Source organism: Mytilus edulis, chromosome 3, assembly GCF_963676685.1.
Source record: "Mytilus edulis chromosome 3, xbMytEdul2.2, whole genome shotgun sequence".
NCBI classification, from domain to species: Eukaryota; Metazoa; Mollusca; class Bivalvia; order Mytilida; family Mytilidae; genus Mytilus; species Mytilus edulis.
This window is the reverse complement of record NC_092346.1, coordinates 34,695,131-34,716,910: the sequence shown is the minus strand read 5'-3', so window position 1 is coordinate 34,716,910 and position 21,780 is coordinate 34,695,131. Positions and strand designations below refer to the sequence as shown.

At 32.1% G+C, this 21,780-nt stretch overlaps 1 protein-coding gene across 1 annotated transcript; it reads left to right on the top strand.

Moving 5' to 3' along the window:
- The first annotated feature begins 6,923 nt into the window (after positions 1-6,923).
- LOC139516303 (ryncolin-1-like) lies at positions 6,924-16,219 on the top strand. Its single transcript, XM_071306339.1, has 4 exons — positions 6,924-7,024; positions 13,309-13,405; positions 14,228-14,392; positions 15,297-16,219. The coding sequence occupies exons 1-4, from the start codon at positions 6,998-7,000 to the stop codon at positions 15,536-15,538; spliced, it is 531 nt and encodes a 176-aa protein (XP_071162440.1). The 5' UTR covers positions 6,924-6,997; the 3' UTR covers positions 15,539-16,219.
- The last annotated feature ends 5,561 nt before the right edge of the window (positions 16,220-21,780 follow it).

The following is a 21,780-nucleotide window of genomic DNA, read 5'->3' as shown; positions in this document are numbered from 1 at the left end:
TTTTGTTATTTGATTTTGCCATGTGATTATGGACTTTCCGAATTGATTTTCCTCTGAGTTCAGTATTTTTGTGATTTTACTTTTTGTTTATGTGTAACATATTTGTTTTTCGTTCATTTTTTTTTATATACATGTAATTAAGGGCCGTTGGTTTTCTCGTTTGAATTGTTTTACATTGTCATATCGGGGCCTTTTATAGCTGACTATGTGATATGGGCTTTGCTCATTGTTGAAGGCCGTACGGTGATCTATAAATGTTAATTTCTGTGTCATTTTGGTCTCTTGTGGACAGCTGTTTCATTGGCAATCATACCACATCTTCTTTTTTATTATAGATCCAACGCTGCAATTTTCACAAAACATATCAAATTTTCCACCTTGTCGCAAATACATATGGATAAAATCATTACAGCTTATTTTCTAATGCATTTGGAGCAAAACTTTGGTTAGCTTGCTTGCTTTGTTTGTATATTGTACAAAATATAAAATATACAAGTTAAACTATGCCTATATATATATATATTGTTTAAAGATGGCAATCTTATTTTCTAAGCTTGTATACACAACTATACAAACAAAGCAAGCAAGCCAACCAAAGTTTTACTTTGCAGGTTTAAGAAATCAGCTGTAATGATTTTATTTAGTTTGGCAAATGTCCGAGCCCGTTAAAAAACGAACAAACTGAAACAGTTGCTGACTTCACTACCTTCAAAATAAAGGGAACAGTTTGGAAGTCCCATATACTGAAATGTGACCAAGAAAAATACTTATAGATTTTTTTAACACTGCCATGTATGCCATTCATTGTGTATTAATTTACGTTTTTTGATTGAGTTAAGTCTGCCAATTGATATTTTATCGTGTGATTTTCTATGTTGTGATGTTATGCTATTGTTTCAGAAAAAGGGAGAAGGTCCGCTGCAAATGTTTGCACCTGTCCTAAGTCAGGAATCTGATGTACAGTAGTTGTCGTTTGTTTATGTAATATATTCGTGTTTCTCGTTTTTTTTTTATATAGATTATATATAGACCGTTGGTTTTCCCGTTTGAATGGTTTTACACTAGTAATTTTGGGGCCCTTTATAGCTTGTTCAAGGCTCCGTGTTGAAGGCCGTCCATTGACCTATAATGGTTTACTTTTTTTTTTTAAATTGTTATTTGGATGGAGAGTTGTCTCATTGGCACTCACACCACATCTTCCTATATCTATGTAAATATTTCTTCGCCTTTTTTACGAACACAAAATTCAAGGATCCCACATTTGCCTTTAATTATCTATACGAACATTGCTGAATATCAGCACCGGCTGTTATCGACGGCTAACTTTACACCAGTAAGTTTGTCTCATGGGTAATTGTGTTTTTTCGCTGTTGTTTCGTTGCTTCTGGTGGACAAATACATGAAATCTCTGTGCCATCATCAAACATGTTAATGGCTATATATCGGGTAATTCAAACCCTTTTTTCTTCGCATAGAAACAACTCTTCGTTAATCTGAGCATGGAAGTAATACTTTATATCACGAACTATAAATGAGGATACACAAAATGAAAAACTAAGCGAAAATGTTAATCCCGCATTGCACGAAAAAATGTGTTGTATTTCAGTAAATAACACGTGTTCTTGGTTGATTGTAAACACGTAGTAGTCCATCATGCATTGTGACTCATTTACTGGATTGGTTAAAAACCTAGGTAAAAATAAATTGCGTCACATGTAAATAAACAATTACATGTGCGAGAACATAAGTATGCTAATTTATGCATTTCCATATAAGGTAGTGGTCCTGACCTGTTTAACACGTACGTGTATATATCAAAAGTTTATGCATATTGATGTCAGTTATAAATCGAGATATATATAAGTAAACATGTTCTAGATATTAACCTGTAAGTTGTTTGATTTATTTTATGTTGCGTTAATGTCATCGTTTAACCACGAAAATAATAACATTGAAAAGATGGAAGACACATTTATTATTTTTCAGTTATTATCATCCGATAATGAAATTACGATCATCAAAAAAGATAAATGCCATCGAATTACGATAATCATCCCGAATGTTTTGACGGCAACTGTCTAGGCGCTTAGGCAATTATAGTGCACCGTTACGATTCAAATAGGATGTATTGGTATAGAAAAACCTTGCAGTTGAGGAATTCTTGACAACAATAGGATACATTTGAGAAATATGGCTGAAAAGATTTTTCCTATTTCTGCCGTCGCCATATTGGGATCGTCGTAATTCCAGTTACGATTATCAGTTCAACACCATTGATAAATCTAATGATATTTTCCCAGTTAAGTGTGTGGTTTAATTTTTTGAAATATTCAGGTAAATATTTTGTCAAAATTTTATGTAAATTAAACTTGCCATATTAATTATAGTCAAGGTGTTTAGTTCCCCCTTTATACCACCGCAAAATCGATCATATTCAAATATACATTTGCATCAGAGCTTTTAGTTTTTGAAGTGGGTAAAGACCCTCACATTGTGTTGTCCAAATTTTACTTAATTGCACGGGCAACATTTCATGAACACTAATTATAAATCTATTTTTCATCCAATGGAAAGAATGACGCATGTTTGTAGATGTTAAAAATCTGAATTATAATATCTGTTGAAAGAACATATGCTGGCCCTGAACAGTACGGAGGATACATATGTTCCTGATACACGGCTTCTTGGATAAAATACTTATTGCTCGGATCACGAGTAGGAGAACCATGTGACTTACAGTTGCCACCAACTTTGCTTTTTACCATACCCCGTTTGAGAGTCTCGAGTAAAGATTTAGTGTTTAACCAATTAACCAATTATATTTGTACGTGTCTATGAAATCAAACTGAACAATGTCTTTTTTCTCTTGAATTTCGATTCCCAATAATTCATGGAATCTTTTGCTATATGCTGTTACAAACGTATATCTGGTAAACTTGTTGACATTCGATAACCAAGTTTCACGAATTGCTTGTCTTTTATTATGATGTCCAGGACTTGAGAATTTAAGTATAAAAAGATACACAGAGGCATTTCCTAAAATGTCTCGATCAAACAATGGCGATTTTAAAGGAGCTGTCATAAATTCCTCGCTATCAATGCTGGATAGTTCGCTTCCTAGTAATGCACTCCTATTGGTATTACCAGTTGGTTTATAATACAGGTTCTAATATGACGTCCTTATTACGCTTTGTAAACAAAGCCGTGTTCTAATGAGCACAACTTATGCTCGACACATGCGCACGAACTTACTGTTTATATTAACGTTATTTCCATCGTTATCCTTTAAAAGATATACATTTAAGCAGCTAACATAAACTTTTATTATATATTCTTATAAAACGACATATATTTTCCCTGCTCGTAGTTTTTAATCTATTAAATTTGAAATGTAATGTACAGACTCCTCGAGGAGGAAACGGGAATAGCCAAAGATTTTTACGGTATTTTAGAACGCTTCAACCTATAAAAATACTGTATTTGTCCTATTAGAATCGAAATAATTCCTTCATGTCATGCTCTATGCTCATTTTAACATGGGTAGGCATTATATTTGACCACAGTTTACACCTCGCTAACGCTCAGTGTAAAATTTCGACAAATATTATGCCTACCCATGTTAAAATGAGCATGGAGCATGACATGAAGGAATTATTTTTTGGAACGAGGTTCTATCCGGAAATGCCTTGTCAATTTCATCTTCATATATGATTGGTGTATACTTAAACAAATATGTTGAAAATATGTTGAATAATCCAGATGTTGTTATGTATTGCTTACGCATTGTCCAAAGCATGTTTAACAAACTATGCAAAGCGTTGATATACAATCAACATATACTGCTACATTGTAACGGCTATAAACTATCATAAGTGTGTACAATTAAGAAATTGAAAATGTCTCAGATAATGTTTATTTAAGGCGCGATTTTGCATTATCAATTGAATCCCAACAATAAAACAGATAAATACAATACGACCCTCCTCTTCATATTTGGACGATATAGTCAGAATTTCGGATTATTTATTCCATTGGTTGCATTTGTAATTGGGTGCATACTATCAAACGTATCCCTCAAGGGTAAATGCAGAAAATGAAAATAATAAATTGTTTCGTGCATATTGTATCTAAAAAAAACATGAGTTACAAAGAGACACAAAATTGAAATTTATTTTCTGAAACTTATTTTGATATTGTTATGGACATATATTTAGGAACTACATGTAGGACTAGGTGCATAATAATAAGTATTTGTTAAAATAATATTCCAATCGATATTTGTTAAAATAATATTCTAATCGATTCCTTTCCTTAAGTGTTGGCACATGTTTGTTTTCTCTCAAAGGCGAAACTATTGATGTTTGAGGTTGGAAGGGTGTCTTTTTCAACCTGTTGTTCGAGAAAAAGCTCAGTGGTCTTTCATTTTATTTATATTTTTAAACATATCAAAAGATATACTACGTTTTTTGCAACATATGAACACATTCTATTAGTTTTAATTTATAGTGCAATCCCACCTTAAAAGCGTACAGACTTTTACTGAATAAAACCCATAAACTTGTTTAATATAACTGCAATGTAATGCACATTAATTATACTTGGAGGGGTACTTACAAAGTACACCCATACATGCAAATGATATATTATAAATTACGCCATTTATCTAAACGATTCTTCAAACTCATAACTTGCCGAGCACTAAGATTTGTGAAACATTATTTTTCAGTAATATATTTGACATGGGTCAAGTTCGAGGTTGTAGACTATTCTGCTGTCATGAACACATGTCTCGAATACAAGTATTTAATTTATTATTGAGCACTGATAGTATATCATTGCAATCAAGGTGATTCTTGCATTTAACGTGCAAGTCTTTGATCCTAGTAAATGTATCACGTTTTACTTGAATTGTCACAAAACAATCGCTCCTTCATAAGATAAGTTCTAATAGACTTTTCCGCAGGAAAAATATAACACTAAATGTTCCTAACGATATAAATATTACAGCATATGTTCCTTACGGAATATATATTACAATATATGTGCCTAGCAGAAAAGAGTATTGCTGTTGTCTGCTCTATGGTCGGGTTGTTGTCTCTTTGACACATTCCCCATTTCCATTCTCAATTTTAGAGAATATTTGTAACAACAGGAACAGATATTATGACATTGTTTATAACAAAGTTTCGATTGGAACTTGTGTAAGGCGGAAAAGATATTCGTTGACAGAATAGCATGGTTAACAAAAGCCTCTGTTTTTTTTTTTATATCAAATGTTTTCATTTTTATTTCTCCTAGTTCACTTGGAGCATTAATACACTAATCGCAAATCGTTATCTTTCCGTTAAAACTATTTTGTTTTCAGACGCTATTCCTTATCGTAATGTGTACATTTGTTGAGGATAAAGTCTATAATAGTACATCGAGCAAAAGTCGAAAGTTTATATACAGAAAATATTCATATCGTAGCTTCTTGAAAACTGACAAATGATAAAGCTTATAAATTTCTGTCGGTATAGCCTCGTATAATAGAGCTAAGAACACAGAAATGCTTGGTCAGTATGAAGCAGACTCACCGTAGGTTCAATGATTCTGGGATTAATGTTGTCCATATATCGTGTAAATGACGTAAGATTTTAGCGTTTAATAATTTTAATATTGATGTTACACGTCTTCTGATTGGCTGATAGTTTTTTTTTGTCTATCATCATAAACTTTATTTTGTCATGTGATCCTGATGTCATCAACGATTCTTCATGATTTACTTTTTAAAAAACGAAATTTGAATAATTTGTAAGGAATGACTAATATTTGTCGGTCTATTCGAAATAACCTAAAAAATATGGCGCACACTTTTAAATAATTCATTATACCGTTTATTCACTCTTCAAAACATGTTTGATGTTATGTCTTCATAGAAAAATATTACAGTATTTCCTTAAATAAAAGGTATTTTCTTGTAAAGTTTTACCGGGCATCATTAAATACCAAAACAACAAGAAAAAATTGAAGTGGAAGGTTCCTTATTAAATTGCAAAATGAAAAGCTCAAATACATTTCTTTACTTCGCTTTATAAAATTGGGAACTGTTGTCTAGAACTTCAGAAAAATACATTTGTTTACAAAATGTACTAGTATTTAATTTTTAAAGGAAATGGTCCCTTTTTCAATTTCATGGTAAATATTTATCCTCGAAAACGGTTTAAATTGCATATTCATATGATAAAAGTGACCCATTGATATGCAGGTTTCCCTTCTCCTTGTTTTTTTTATATTGTTTTGTTTTGCAGTTGTTGGTTTTTATTGATATCGTCTTTTAAGCGATTTTCTATCAAATATTACATGAAACATGTATTTAAATATGTCGATTTATTAAGGAAAGCATAAATCGAAGAAATGTTTCCTTATGTTTGGCCTAAGGTGTTGGCAAAGATATATCTAATTTACAAACATTAAAATCAAATGATAATTAAACAATTTTCATAAAATTTTAAAATTTTTACTAACATTTTCCACTGAAACTACTGGCCCAAGTTCATTATAGATAGAGATAATTGTAAGCAGCAAGAATGTTCAGTACAAACACATCACCATCACCAAAACACAATTTTGTCATGAATCCATCTGCGTCCTTTGTTTAATATTCACATAGACCAAGGTGAGTGACACAGGCTCTTTAGAGCCTCTAGTTTAAAGATACTTCCGAGATATATTTTTGTTTTACCTTTTAGCATCATCGGAAAAAATAAGCATTTTATACACATTTTGATGAAATATTTTTCGACCATTTTTTTATTTTGTTGTTCTTAAATGGCTTCTGCAAAATTGATCATTAAAAAGATCTATATAGTTCCAATTTCATTATTTCACTTGTTATCGATAAGTGTAAACCATAGATTTTATAGTGTTTAAAAATTACTTAGATAGAAAAAAGATCAGAAGTGGAGTGTACAAAATATTCCTGGAAGGTACAGCTGGATTTAACGTGTACTGTGATATGACGACGGATGGGGGAGGATGGACGGTAAGACTTTTAAGAATTTCTTTAATTGGCTGTTATTTTTAAGCGCAATGTGTAATGTGTATTTCATTTTTAAAACGTATAATTCTATTACCAAAAAATATGCGTTTAATCGTATTTTCTGATTTATTTTTTACAAAACACAATATTTTCGTTCAATACATTTTTTTCATTTGTGCCAAATAAGGAGAAATAAGTTAGATATATATAGTAGGAGAGTTTACTTATGTAAAGTAATTTTATAGTACAAAGTGTTGTGAATATACCTCTTTTGATATGTAGCGAGAAAACAAATTGGGTGACTCCATTGTTTCTTTTTATAATCTGAAAGCATGTAGAAGTCGACATGTAGAATTCTAAAAGCTATCTTCTTACATTTTATCTTTAAATTCTATAGTGTAGTTTTCTTTTTATCAAACAGAATTAATGCCAGCGAGCTCCCTTAAATGCAGATTATTCTAGTTATTTGTATTTTAACAATCATTCCTGTTCCGTTCTATACTACGTTACACCTTGCACTCATGTTAATATTATACAATACAATAAAATACAATACAAATATGTTTATTATAGTGACATTGTGTATAACAAGTTATGTACAATATTGAAATATTTCAATTAAATTACACCCGGCCCAATGGACCTATAAGTCACTTCAAATAGATACTATAGTATTAATTCAGATTATCATCAGGAATTTTATATACATGTTAATTATTTAAATATAATCGTTGTCTGCGTTTTGTTAATAAATGTTCTAAGTATCGAGCTGCTTTTTGAGGATATTCTGACAATAAAAAATTAAACTTTTCACTGTTATTTAAATTTAATACGGTTTCACTAAGTCCAGAGAATAATTGATTACGTAGTCCATTGTAAAATTGGCATTCAGTCAGAAAGTATAGTTCATTTTCAACAAGTCCGGAGTCGCACATTCTACATATCCGTTGATATTTTGGCTCACCAACAAAACGTCCTGTTTTTATTCTTAGCGGAAGAATGCTATATCTAAATTTGGCCAGTACTGATCTTTCCCTACGTTTTTAAATTTTGTTTAACATATGTTTCTGTTGAATATGTAGATTTAAAAGTTCTATATGAAAGTAGTTTCGGAAAGTTAGATAAGTTTGTATGCCATTTTGTTGCACATATATCCATAAGATTGTTTATGACGTTATTAACATCACATTTTAGCATTTGTTTAAAGTTATCATCCATACCAACTAAAGACATTATTGTTCTTACACTAGATGACCAATTGTTCGTAGATAGTTCGTAGTCCCATAGGAACATCCTTTTACAAAGTCTACTATTGTCCATATCCATCAATCGGTTCCAGTATCTAACCATATTACACCAGCGACGTTCTTTTGAAGGTACCCATCCAACATCTCCTTTGATAGCCAGCTTTGGAGCAAACTTGTGAAGTCCCAAAAAGTATGTTATGGCCTTGTTTTGAACAGTGTCGACACAATTTAAGTCTTTAAAACCCCATACTGAGGAACAGTAGTCGAGTATAGGTACAATACAAAAGACATTCAGCTTTTCATAAGTCTTTATACCAAATTCTTTTAAACTGTGTATTTTCGATATAATAGCACCGAGTGCTCGTCCACCAGCTGCAGAAAGATTTTCAGCATTCGATGTATAATATTTTTACTCGTTGAAAATAACTCCAAGGTATTTATATTTGTCTGTAATTTGCAAGATGTTCCCTCCGATTCTGAACTGAAATTCACTCCGTTTTTTGCGAGATGCTTTGAAGTGTACAATTTTTGACTTGTCTGTATTAGTTAAGACTCTCAATTTTTTACACCAATCATGTAATTTATCTAGCATCTTTTGCATATCATATTCATTATCGGGCATCAAAACAATATCGTCCGCATATAGAAGTAAAGACAGTTTCGATTCTTCAATATTAATACCAAGTCCAAGTTGGTTGATTTCATCTCATGATCATCAATAAAAACAAAAAATAATGTCGGAGATAAATTATCACCTTGTTTTACACCAGAGTTACATAATAACCAATCGGACATTTTATTGTTTAATCGAATATATATTTTCCTATCAATATCATTAAGCAACAGTTTGTACAGCAGCATATAACGATCTACGAAATCAAAAGCCTTTTTTAGATCAATAAATGTGGCAATAACATTAGGATTGTTTTTATTATGCTGTTAAGGGTGAATATATGATCCTCACACGAACTATTTTTACGAAAGCCGTTTTGTTCCAGAGAAAATAAATCATTATCCTCCAGATATGAAGACACTCTATTGTTTATAAATCCACTGTACAGTTTCGAAACACACGACAACAAACTGATTCCTCGATAGTGTAGTCAAATGCGTTTATCTGATAATTTGTCTTTAAGTATTGGACAGATAATGGCCTGGTGCCATAATGATGGTACAATGCTCGTGTCGAAAACTAGTTGAAACATGGAATATAGGACGGCGATAACGTTTTCTGTTTTCAATACTTCATAAGGGATATTATCAATTCCACACGATTTACCGTTTGTTGTTCTTTAGACAAGTCGCCTAATTTCATCTATAGTTATAGCTGAATTCAACTCTTCATTTTCAATATACAAAGGATCGAGCATTCTTTCTTCTAATACGTATTTATGACTTGAGGCATATTTTTGAAAATTACCATCGAAATCGTCCGCTGAATTATCCATATTATAGATATTTTGAAAATCTGTTTTCCATTTTTCTAAAACAACCTTTTCATCACTAACAATCTCACCGTCTTTGTCATATATTTCCATTGGGATAGAGGAATGTCTACGAGGCCCTAGCTGATTGATTTTATTCCAAAAATACGTAGGATTATTCGTCGTCATAGTTTCCATGTCAGTGCATATACTTTGTTTCTATTGCCTTTCATACTGGCGTAGCTTGCGGTCAAAGTTTTTTTGCGCTAACTGAAACTTTGTTCTTAGTTCATTTTTCACATTGGTACGTCCTTTGAACTTCAAGTACTGTTTTTCTTTTAAATGCATATAATTCCATAATGTTTGTAGGTCGTTGTTCAAAAATTGCCTTTTCACCTTAAGCCGTTTTTCGAGGATCCACTTGTGTTTAAAACTTGAATTTTATCGTTCATCTCCTGTATTATTATATCACAAAGTTCTATGTATATATTATCTTTATTTTCTTGAGTTTCTCTAGTTTGTTCAATGCAAATTTATACATATCAGAAGAAAACATATCATTTGGTATTAATTTCAACTTAAATCGCTTCGTTGATTGAGTAGGGCTGTCTGGAATGCTGTCGGTAAATGTGGATTTTAAAGATCTAAATTCTGTTACTAAGACTGAATGATCCGGATGTTTTCTATGTTCGCCAAGGAAGTTGTAAAGATTTGCCCTTTCTGTGATTGTTTCAAACGAAATACACTGGTCTAGATAATCTTGTGTAGTAAATGTAATCTACCACGGATTTCCCTCTACCTGAACTAAATGTGAAGTTATCTTTATCTTGATCGAATCTTCCATTCAAGACGCACATTTTTGATTTGTTCAAAAATTCCAAGAAGGTGTTTCCATGTTGGTTAACGGTTTTATCAAGCGATAATCTCGGCGGTAATTCATCAAAATCCGAAAAATCCTACAGTGATCCTATTCTTGAGTTAAAATCGCCACAGAGAAAAATTACGTCCGTATCGCATTGTTCGTATATATCAGATAAGATGTGTGAAAAATATCCTTGAGAGTCTTTTCCCCAAACTGAGTTTTAAAATCTGTGCGTTTTGACTGAGTTTACCACACATAACGCCATCTCGTATTATGTCAATCGTTTCATATTTATATTCTTCAAAAATCAAGTTTTTAATCAAGAGTCCTTCACCACCTGATGCCTTTGGGGCATTTCTATGTATATATTGTCTATTATTTCCTTTCCAAGTATAACCATCAACTTCAGTTTCCTCGATTTCTTTCAAATGCGTTTCACAGATACTAAAAATGTCTGCATTCACTTCCTTTAAAATTGCTGTACGTAATGCTTCATTATTTTGAGTCCATCCGTAAATATTTAAGTGTCCCAATCTAATAATACCATTGTTCCGGGTGTTGTCATAATCGTTCTTTGTTTCCATGTCAGTATTGTCAGTACAAGAAACCGATTCATTCGATTTTTTAAAGAATTTTCCCGTTTGCGGTAACTCTGTACGACTTACCTTGTGGTAATTCCCGTAAAATCGTGCCTGTATTTGTTTCGATTAATCGTTCAATAAGGGATTTAGAGGACTGGATGTAAACATGTTTGTAATAATGAATATCTTTCAGCTTATGTTTCTGTCTGAGTATAAGTATTTTCTGATCCTGACTTTGAAAACTGATTTTAACGAGACCTGGTTTGTTATGAAATCTTGTTGTCAAGCGTTTTGTTGAAAGCACTGATATTTGAGAAGAAACTTCGTCTAAGCTGTCTATTATCTGTTGAACATTGTCTGGGAGATTCTCGCCTTTAGTGAATGGTAAATATTTTACTATTACCGTTACGTCATTATCGTTTAACGGGTCTACTGGTTTTGTATTACCTTTAACACCTTGATCATTATATTGATTGTTAAAGCCTTGGTCAGTTGGATTAGTAATAAAGTTTTCAACTGACCAACACGTACTGAAAGTGTTTGAACTGAGTTCACCAAATCATCTAAACGTGACGATTCTTTAGCTATGTTTAAATCAATATCATCTTTTAATATTCGAATTTTTTCGTCAATTGTAGATATAATATAATTTTTAGCCTGTAAATTTTCGATTCAAACATCTTTTTCATACTGTCTTGACCATCCTTAATTTCTTTAATACTTATGTGAAGGGTTGCGTATCGTATCTGCTTAGATCGATTTTTGGTTTAGTGCGCCTATATGTTTTATTTATCAAACTTCCAAATTTGCGCTTCTATCATATGTAATATCAACGTATATGTAGGAGATCCGGGTTGTATGCGTCGATTCTTTAACAATCAGTTTGATTATATAAGTCGCGTCTTGGAATTTGAAAAAAGCCGACTATAAGAATCGATATTTTATGAAATGTGCAAATTTGGAGAGTAGTTTATAATTTATGTGTAGGACTTTTCTTGTTTATAAATGTTAATTGTGTGTTTTATCATATTTACGAATGTATTAGAATCAGAATATTTATGTTTGATCATATTTGTACTCATGTTCAGTAGGTGATAACTAAGATAGAGTAACTTTTATAGCAAAATTATTTGTGAATTTACCTATTTTATCATTAAGCAAGAAAACTAGTCCGGTGACCCAATTTTTTATGTCTCTTATCTGAAAGCATATTATCAGAGCCATTTTTTTCTTATCTTAAAGTTCTATAGCGTAGTTTTCTTCTTATCACACACAATTGGGTTTTCCATGCGTGATGACAGTTTTGTACAATCTGTTGCTTGAAAAAACCCAGTTACCCATACTTTCTTACAATTTTTAAAAATGTTTTCCAAATGTCCTTTATTTCATCTACTATTATTTATATTTGGGGAAAATCCACCTTCTTGCTAGAACGAATTTAACATTGCTCAAACAAATTTCTTAAACATATCATGAAAGGTAGGCTACAGATACTAAAGTGACATTTAAATTTATACGTTGCCATGGCTAAAAAAAGAAAACAGACAAACAACCGTATAAAAACACAAAATAGACGTAAATACTGAGCAACACGAACCTCACCAAAAACTGGGGGTGATCTGAGATGCTATAGAATGTTAAGCAGTGTTGCATGACACAATATTGAAAAAACTACAAGCTTAAGCGTAGAAGCAAATAAGTTATCTTACTGCTTTGAACACTTATAATTGATATGTGAATTTTGCTTGTTTACACATGTTACAAGTCGAATATTGAAAATGAATATGTCATTCGTTTTTTAGTTTTTACGTGACGTCTTTGGGGTTGATAGTATTATAGATTTGTCAAATTATGGGGCGAATTGAGGCGTTGAAAGTATTTTTCTAACCCTGCTAGAAGCACAATATACTGAATATTTTGTTAATCAACTACTAGCCATTGATCAAATTGTTTCGAGTTTTTCAATGGACATTTTTCATTATCCGATAATCGCCGAGATGAGTGACTTACTGTAATTTCTATTAATACATAAGTGCATATGTGGCATGTTATACTTATAGGTATCTCCAATTATAACCATATAGCAATTGTCATACTACCTGGGAAAACATTTTATGTTTCATACAAATACATTTTTGGTTCATATAATAAGTTTAAACATTTTATATCTTAGGGTTTTCAGCGCAGACAAGATGGTAAAGTAGATTTCTATCGCGGTTGGTCAGAGTATGTAAAAGGATTTGGTGATGTCAACACAGAATTTTGGTTAGGTCAGTATATGTAGTTTGAATAATTTATGTAAAGGCAAAATTATATGAACAACTTTTTACGGCTTACTAGAGTGAATCGAAAAAGGCCTTCTTATTTCTAACTTTTTAACAGAACAGGTAACTTGTAAGTTAAAAATCGACGAAAATATGAAATAAGAGATTGAATTTGTAAATACCAGTGGCAAGTATTACAAGCTTCTAAGGACGAGAACAAGTCAATGGGATATAAGTATGAGTTCTACTTTGTCGACACGCAAATCAATATTTTAACGTGCTGTTTTACAAATAAACTGCCCAAAAGAAGATCACGTAGTCGGCTCAAGACACTAAAATTAACTTTAATATCAAATAATGATTCTGTAACACAGGTAGATAACTTTTTATTGAATGTGAACGGTTTTTTATGTTGATTACGAGAGGATTCCTTGCTTAGTTTTAAACAAGAAATAGTTTAAGCTGAAAAAAGACAAAACATATTTGGCGAGTATTTAGAGAGTACTAACCTAGATTCCGCCAAATAATGAACTTTAAAACACAACATTTAGTAAGAAGAATTGTTTATACCTAAAATAGCTAAATGGGTACAAACTGCTAATGTACGGTTTTAGAAAAAACGAATGAAAAAACCCAAGGTCATTTCAATCATGTTCGACTTAATGTCTTATATGTGTTTTTACTATGTATGTCTTGTTTTGATCACCAACGAAGGCAAATAAGAAAACAATTCTATATTTGCATTTAGGGGAGAACAATGATTAAAATGTTTATCTTTATAAATATATTTGTTTTTTGTTTTTTTGTGGTTTGATTTTTCGTTTAAAGGTAATGATAACCTTCATGACTTAACATCTCAAGGAAGTTATGAACTCAGGGTAGATCTGGAGGATTTTAATGGTGATAAGGCTTATGCCAAATATTCTACCTTCAACATTGGCGACCAGTCTACTAACTACATACTGACCGTCAATGGCTACAGCGGAACCGCAGGTAATATTGACATTTTTTTTCAATGATTATGGGACAAGGAACTTGAATGATTTCTAAGTGTTATTTCAAAGTGGGATCTTCTTTTAGCAATAACTAAATCAGTGTAGGACACTTTAATACACATATTGCATCAATAGACAGAAAACGTTAGATGATACATTTTCGCAATTTTACTCGTATTTTATGTTTAAAAAATCTGATATAACAAGACTATACTTAGGTTTCTTTTTTTCACATTATAGTAGAAAATCTGTTGAAAAATTACGTTTAAATTTTGTTACGTTATTTTTCAACAAAAAGAACATTGTAAGTTGTGTTTACGATATAAACAAAGTTAGCCGGTACAACACTTGTGGTACCGTCTTCCGCATTATCACACTTAGTCTAACTCGGTCTGTTTGTTTTCAATATACATGGAGGTACGAAAAATTATCTGCAGATCTACAGCGTTACGAAAAAGTCTGGACAAATACAACGTTCATGAAAAAAGTCTACGGACCGTTATACTGACAAACTAGATCACCAGAAACAAAACACAAACTCGATCTGTAAGTCTACATTATAAATGCATACACAAATGTTCGAGCCCTGGTCAATATAAGGAATAATAAACAAAGTAATGACAACTGTTTGATTTCAGAATGACATAATGACGGGCTCTTTAGGCACCGAGCAATAAGATGCTCGGTCATGAAATTATTATAATAATAACAAATGCTTACATTTAACGCACATTTATTTACCATTTTGTGTGTATGAATAATATTTAAAAAAAAATGATTTGGTATCAATGCGTCGAACCATCAACAATGGATGCACATCTTAAAATAAACTGAATAGCAATGCGGTCTGTTTTAATTCGTATCAATGTTGATTTTAAAGTTATGAATTTTATCAACATCAGGTGATGCTCTCAAGTTCCATGACAAACAGGCTTTCTCGACGAAAGATAAAGATAATGACAGCTATGATAGCGGGAATTGTGCAGAAATTTGGAAAGGAGCTTGGTGGTATAGTTCATGTCATCACAGTAATCTTAATGGGCTGTATGTGGGAAATAAACAGGATAACAAAGGCATGCGTTGGATGCAATGGCAGAAATCTCTGTCAATGAAGACAACATCGATGATGATACGAAGAATATGATTGTAAAAATGACAGCTTTCATCTTAAAATAAAAATCATTATGTCTACTTCGTATGTGAGATTTTATTAATTTTTAGTTTTTTTGGGGAATGATATTCACTTTAATTAATGAAAATGAGTATTGGAATTTCTCGCTATGTTGAAAACCCATTGGTTGCCTATTTTCTGCTCTTTGATTTGGTTGATGTTGCAGTTTGGATTTCCAATACAATATGTTGTAAAGCTTATCTTATGATGTAATTTAAATTTTAAATATTTCTTAAAAAGTCTATATTTCTGCTAATGAATTGTTTGTCCACGAGGTATTACGAGTACAGTATAAATGCATCGTTTTTTGGCGGAAATCGTTAAAACGAAATATGCTATTATAAAATTTTAGATATGATTTCAAATCAAGAAATGTATCTCCCTTATGATTAGTTTTGATTTTTTATTCGAGATGGCATTACTTTAGGTCTTTATTATATTTTACCATCTCATAAACGCTTGTATAAGTTTTGGTTTTACAAATATGTTAGCCTCGATCATCACTGAACAGACATTTATTATCGAAATGTACATCTGGTGCAGTAAAATTAATGATACCATTAATAATATACATAGTTCATATCGATGTTTTTTAATGGGACAATTTATGTATACACCATTTTGGCTGCTTGGCCGCAATAAACGTATTTACAATTTTGGTCTTTAGCTGTATTTTGCCTCCGAATGACCTTATATCACCTCCGAATAACCTTTTGACGTCAAGCAACAATCACTTCTTAGGTGACGTCAAATGTTTTAAATTATGATGTCAAAGCTTACGGGAACCTGTGAGATTTTATGCAATGGCGGACAAATTTGCATACAAGTGTAAATACGTCTATTATTATCCAATTTACCAATTATATCCCTTTCGGTTGTTTAACTAATTTTGTCAATATAACAGAATAATACACAACTGCCATTCCAGTGTAAGATTTGGCTAGCTGTAAAACCATGTTTAACCCCCCATTCTCCTTAATTGGGAAATGCTGTACTATTTAATGAGCATGTCAGATGTTTTCCATTTGTTTTGTTGGATAAGTAGTCGTACATGTACATTTAGTGTTTTCAGGTTTCATGGATATCTAACTTTTAGAATAAACCTGGGAGTTTTGTCTTGTTGTTATATTTCTCTTCTTCTAAACATATGGTTATAAACGTAGCAGATACACATTACTTATTTAACACGTTATGTGCGCACGGAATCATCTTGTAAAAATACCTTTGAGATCAATAACACAAACACACATGGACCCGAAAGTGATGAAAACTGGACAAGGAAAAGGTATTACAATGGTCAATAAATATTTTGGATAACAATTATCCTAAATCAGTATCCTATGCCGCATGTAAAACAACAACCAAAGTATCAACCGAATGAAATCCTATAAAAATAATCCTATGAAAATGGTAATCTATGTAGAAATCGGGATAGACAGAAAGTACAGTTAAGCTGTCAGGTATTCGGAATCCTCTGATTTGTCCATGTATTGTCATTAAAAAGTTTGCCGACTAAGTGCTCTTTTTTCATAATCATATTACGAATTATGAAATATGTATCATAAAAGATGTAATGTTTGAACATAAGAATTTTTATTTACCAAATCGGACTATTACATAGATATCCTAATTTCATTCCTGCTATAAAGTAAAAAAGAAAAACACCAGGAAACATTTTCAATATCGAATCAACTTTAAATGAATAAATTGAAGACTATATAGTGCGGTATGAGGTTCAGGAGCATTATAAAAATAAAAAGATGTGGTATAATTGTCAATGCGACAACTTTTCAACAAATGACATAGCAGTTGGAATCTATAGAGCACTGCTTATATAGCATTGCATGCAATAAAAACTCCGACATGACAAATGAAAAAAACCCAATTTAATTAAGAAGAGTAAAGTGCCTTTAAGTTATAAACAATAATCGTGCTCGAAACACCAAATAGTTTGAATAACGATTATAATGTTTTGACCTTAAGGTCTGACTCAATTTAATAGCTGTATTGCCATTTTTGTATGTTTCAAATTGAAAACAACGTCATCAGTATCGATAAAGACAGTTTTCACAGATCCTATTTAGATTGATTGATTGATTGTTGGTGATTTAACGCTACTTTTAAGCGGCACATTTCGTGGTGGTAATCTTTTATGGGTGGAGGCAGCCGGAGTATTTAGAGAAAACAATCGACCTTTCGATAGGAAAACTGACAATCCTAGTCAATTTAATTTGGAGTGTAGTGCATTCGCACGTGCGGGGTTCGAACTCATAACAACAGTGTTTTCTGGCTTGTTATTACAGTAGTAGAACTACTTAGACACCTGGCCATCGAGGCCCGATCCTATTTAGATCTTTTAACCTCCATGAGTAAGTATATTCAAAGGAGCAACCATTTTCATAGGGCATTATGATAATTGACGAGTTTTTCTAAATTTCTTGAAATTTAGATCTGATAACCCGTTCGCAATGCGAACCTAAATCTAATGTTTGTATCCATGCATACACTAGTGTACTGCTCTTCAAAATTAATAAATCAATAGAATAAAAAACAAATCAGGGTTACAAACTAAATAAACTCACCATAGATACCAGGACTAAATTTAGTGTATACGCTCGAATCCCAAATAGTTAAAAAGGCCAAATAAAGTACGAAGTTGAAGAGCATTGAGGACCAAAATTCCTAAATTTTTGCAAAATACAGCTATAACCGAGAAAAACACATTATTTATAGGAAAACAACGGAAAAACAGAAACACTGAAGCGCAATAAAAAACAAAAAAAAACAAACAAAAAAACTTACCGTTATCTTGATGATATTTTTTCGTTATACTACTGGAATTTACCCAAAGGAACTTACTTTAAATTAATCAAATTTAAACGGTAAGAACTGTCCTTTCCTAGATTTAGATATTTCGGTCTTAAACGGGAAACTCCACACTAAAATTTACGACAAAAGGGACGATTTTCGTTCCTATTGTTAATAATTTTCCATTTTTAGATGGTGATGTTCCTTTGGCACCATCTTACGGTGTTTCTATTTCCCAGTTCGTTCGCTATGCCGGTTTTTGTTGTGACGTTTTTGATTTTAACGAACGTAATCTATGTATCACTGGTAAACCAGAGATTTCGTTAGCATACATTACTTAAAACCTTTACTTATTTTTTCAATAGATCTAAAGATTTGGGTTTGAAGTTTAATTGTAACTGTAGAAAACTTATTTCTAACGGGATAGCACATCCTCATTTTCCCGGAAATGTTGTTAACCTTGCCCGAAAATTTAGAAACGATCCTGGTATACTTGTCGATCCTTTAAATAAACTTATACTAAAAGAGTACCAATTCAACACAGTAATAAGATCATTGAATATTGTTTTTTTTCGTATAAATATTGATTTTGTTATCAGTAAATTAAATATTACTTGTATGTTACATACATATACACATTCATGGATCTACAATCTGTCGATACATGTATCTTGGCATTGTACAAGGTCATGTTTTTCCCTGACTGTTTATGACGTCTTTACACGACATCCATTGGATGTTGGATGTGTACGGATTGATAATTTAGTCTTAGATGCATGATTTTTTTATAAGTTGTTAGAGGCTTTGAACGTCAGTTAACTGCGAGTACTCTCATATCTGTATCAAGTGTCTTTTTGTAGTTGGGATGTACTAGTACCCGTCCACGTCCACTTGTATTTTTTCATCTGATGAGCCTTTTTCAACTGATCTTTATAGTTCGTTCTTATGTTGTTCTGTTATACCACTGTCCCAAGTTAGGGGGAGGGTTGGGATCCCGCTAACATGTTTAACCCCGCCACATTCTGTATGTGTGTGCCTGTCCAAAGTCAGGAACCTGTAATTCAGTGGTTGTCGTGTGTTTATGTATTACACATTTGTTTTTCGTTCAGTTTTTATACATAAATTAGGCCGTTCGTTTTCTCGTTTGAATTGTTTTACATTGTCATTTCGGGGACTTTTTTTTTGCTAGCTATGCGGTGTGGGCTTTGCTCATTGTTGAAGGCCATACGGTGATCTATAGTTGCTAAGTTTTGTGTCATTTTGGTCTCTTGTGGCAATCATACCACATCTTCTTTTTTTTATATCCAACATACATTGAAAAGTTGTGTAATCATCTTAATCTCCATAAAATCAAAGTAATGTTAAAAAGAAAAACAAAAAGGCAGACATGAAATTTAATAACCTTTAAAAAGCACCAATAGTATACCGCTGTTCAGAAGTCACAAATCAATAGAGAGAAAACAAATATTGGTTAAAAACTAAAACAGAGAGAAAGATATTAACAATAAGAAGAAAACAAAGGAACAACAGAAATACTTAAGTGCAAAAAAAAAACCACCAAAAAAACCCAACCGCAAACATACACATAAACGAACTATTGATATGAGCGTTACTGATGAGTCTTATGTAGACGAAACGCGCGTCTTGCGTTCTAAATTGTAATCCTTGTACCTTTGACGTTTCGTCCCCGAGATAATCACCAGCCCATGAATATCAATAATGTGGTCATTTTTACAAATTTCCTGTTTAGAAAACTATGAATTTTTCGAAAAACTAAGGACTTTCTTATCCCAGGCATAAATTACCTTAGCCGTATTTGGCACCACTTTTTGGAATTTTGGATCCTTAATGCTCTTCAACTTTTTACTTATTTGGCTTAATAAATATTTTGATATGAGCGTCACTGATGAGTCTTATGTAGACGAAACGCGCGTCTGGCGTACTAAATTGTAATCCTGGTACCGTTGATAACTATTTTATTTGATAATAACTGCCATAAATTGGTGCAGGACATGTTATGTATAACCATTTATAGTTGTTATGTATCAAATTGAAAACAATGTCAATTACAGCATCGATAAAGATCTTTCAACCTTCATGAATGAATTTATTCAAAGGGCAATCATTTTCAAGGAGCGTAACGCTAATGTACAAGTTTTACAAATAATTTGAACATGAAAATTAAAATCTGATATGCTGTTATCATCACGACCAACACTCATTTTGCATCTATGAACGATAAATTAAGGGTTTTTTTTCCAGAAAAATGGATTGCGTACATTGAAATGAATAAATAAATATAACCCAAAAACAGTCGAATAGCGAACGAGGTACGAGTAACACACCAAAAGAATGCGAAAGATGAACTTAACCGTCAAAGAAATAAAAGGTAACGAAAAGCGAATGAAAACTCATTGAATTTTGTCCAAACACACAAGAGGGGGTTAATCATCATTTAAGGACAACCAGTCTAATAAAGTGTCTTCTAATGATTTCGACAAAATTTTAGTTCCATGCAGATAGTGTCTTGCTGATCATCTTTGCTATTTAAAGTGTCGACTTATCTCTCTTAGTATTCAAGATGAAATTAAAACCAAAAAACTAAAAGAATGATAAATATTCCCATAAAAGAGCGGGCATTCCAAAAAAGGAGTAGATTGGTTATCCCTATAAAAGAGCGAACACTTCAAAAGGAGTAGATTGATTATCCCTATAAAAGAGCGAACACTTCAAAAGGAGTCGATTGACTATTTTGTCCTTGTTGACTTATTTGAAGATCTTGTCTTGCTAATACAAATACAGTTAAAGTTACTATCTATCTATAAGATAATAGACCAACAAACTTTTAGTGGGGAACACTCATCTTTAAAGAGCAATCTTTTTGTTTTATTCTATTTTCATCTTTTCTATATTTTTTTTAAGATAAAGTATAAAAACTATAAGGATTAAAAGGTAAACACTCAAATGAGAAGTCGTCTAACAATTACAGCAGTTTGATTTATTTGTGATCGTCTTATGCTGATTTTTTTTGCTATTTAATGTTTCTTTTTTTTTAAATTAAAGTTAAAATATATTAGACAAAAATGCAAAACATTGTCATTTCAGAGCAAAATCACCTGTAAGAGGTCGTCTGACAGTTTTTGTGTTAAAGACCATAAATAGAGATCAACATTCTGATCATTTCTATTCTGTCAGATTTTCCCTAAACATGATTCAAACCGAAAACATTTTATTACTCAATTCCGTCATGTATACTTAAGGCTATGACTAGTGTCATCAGCAAGTATACCACGACCTCTTCTACCATGGCCAGCACCTTTTCCGCTACCACGACCTCTCCCAACACGACCACATTTTCCGCTATCAAGACCGCCTCTACAAACACGTATTGAACAGAGGTATATTTC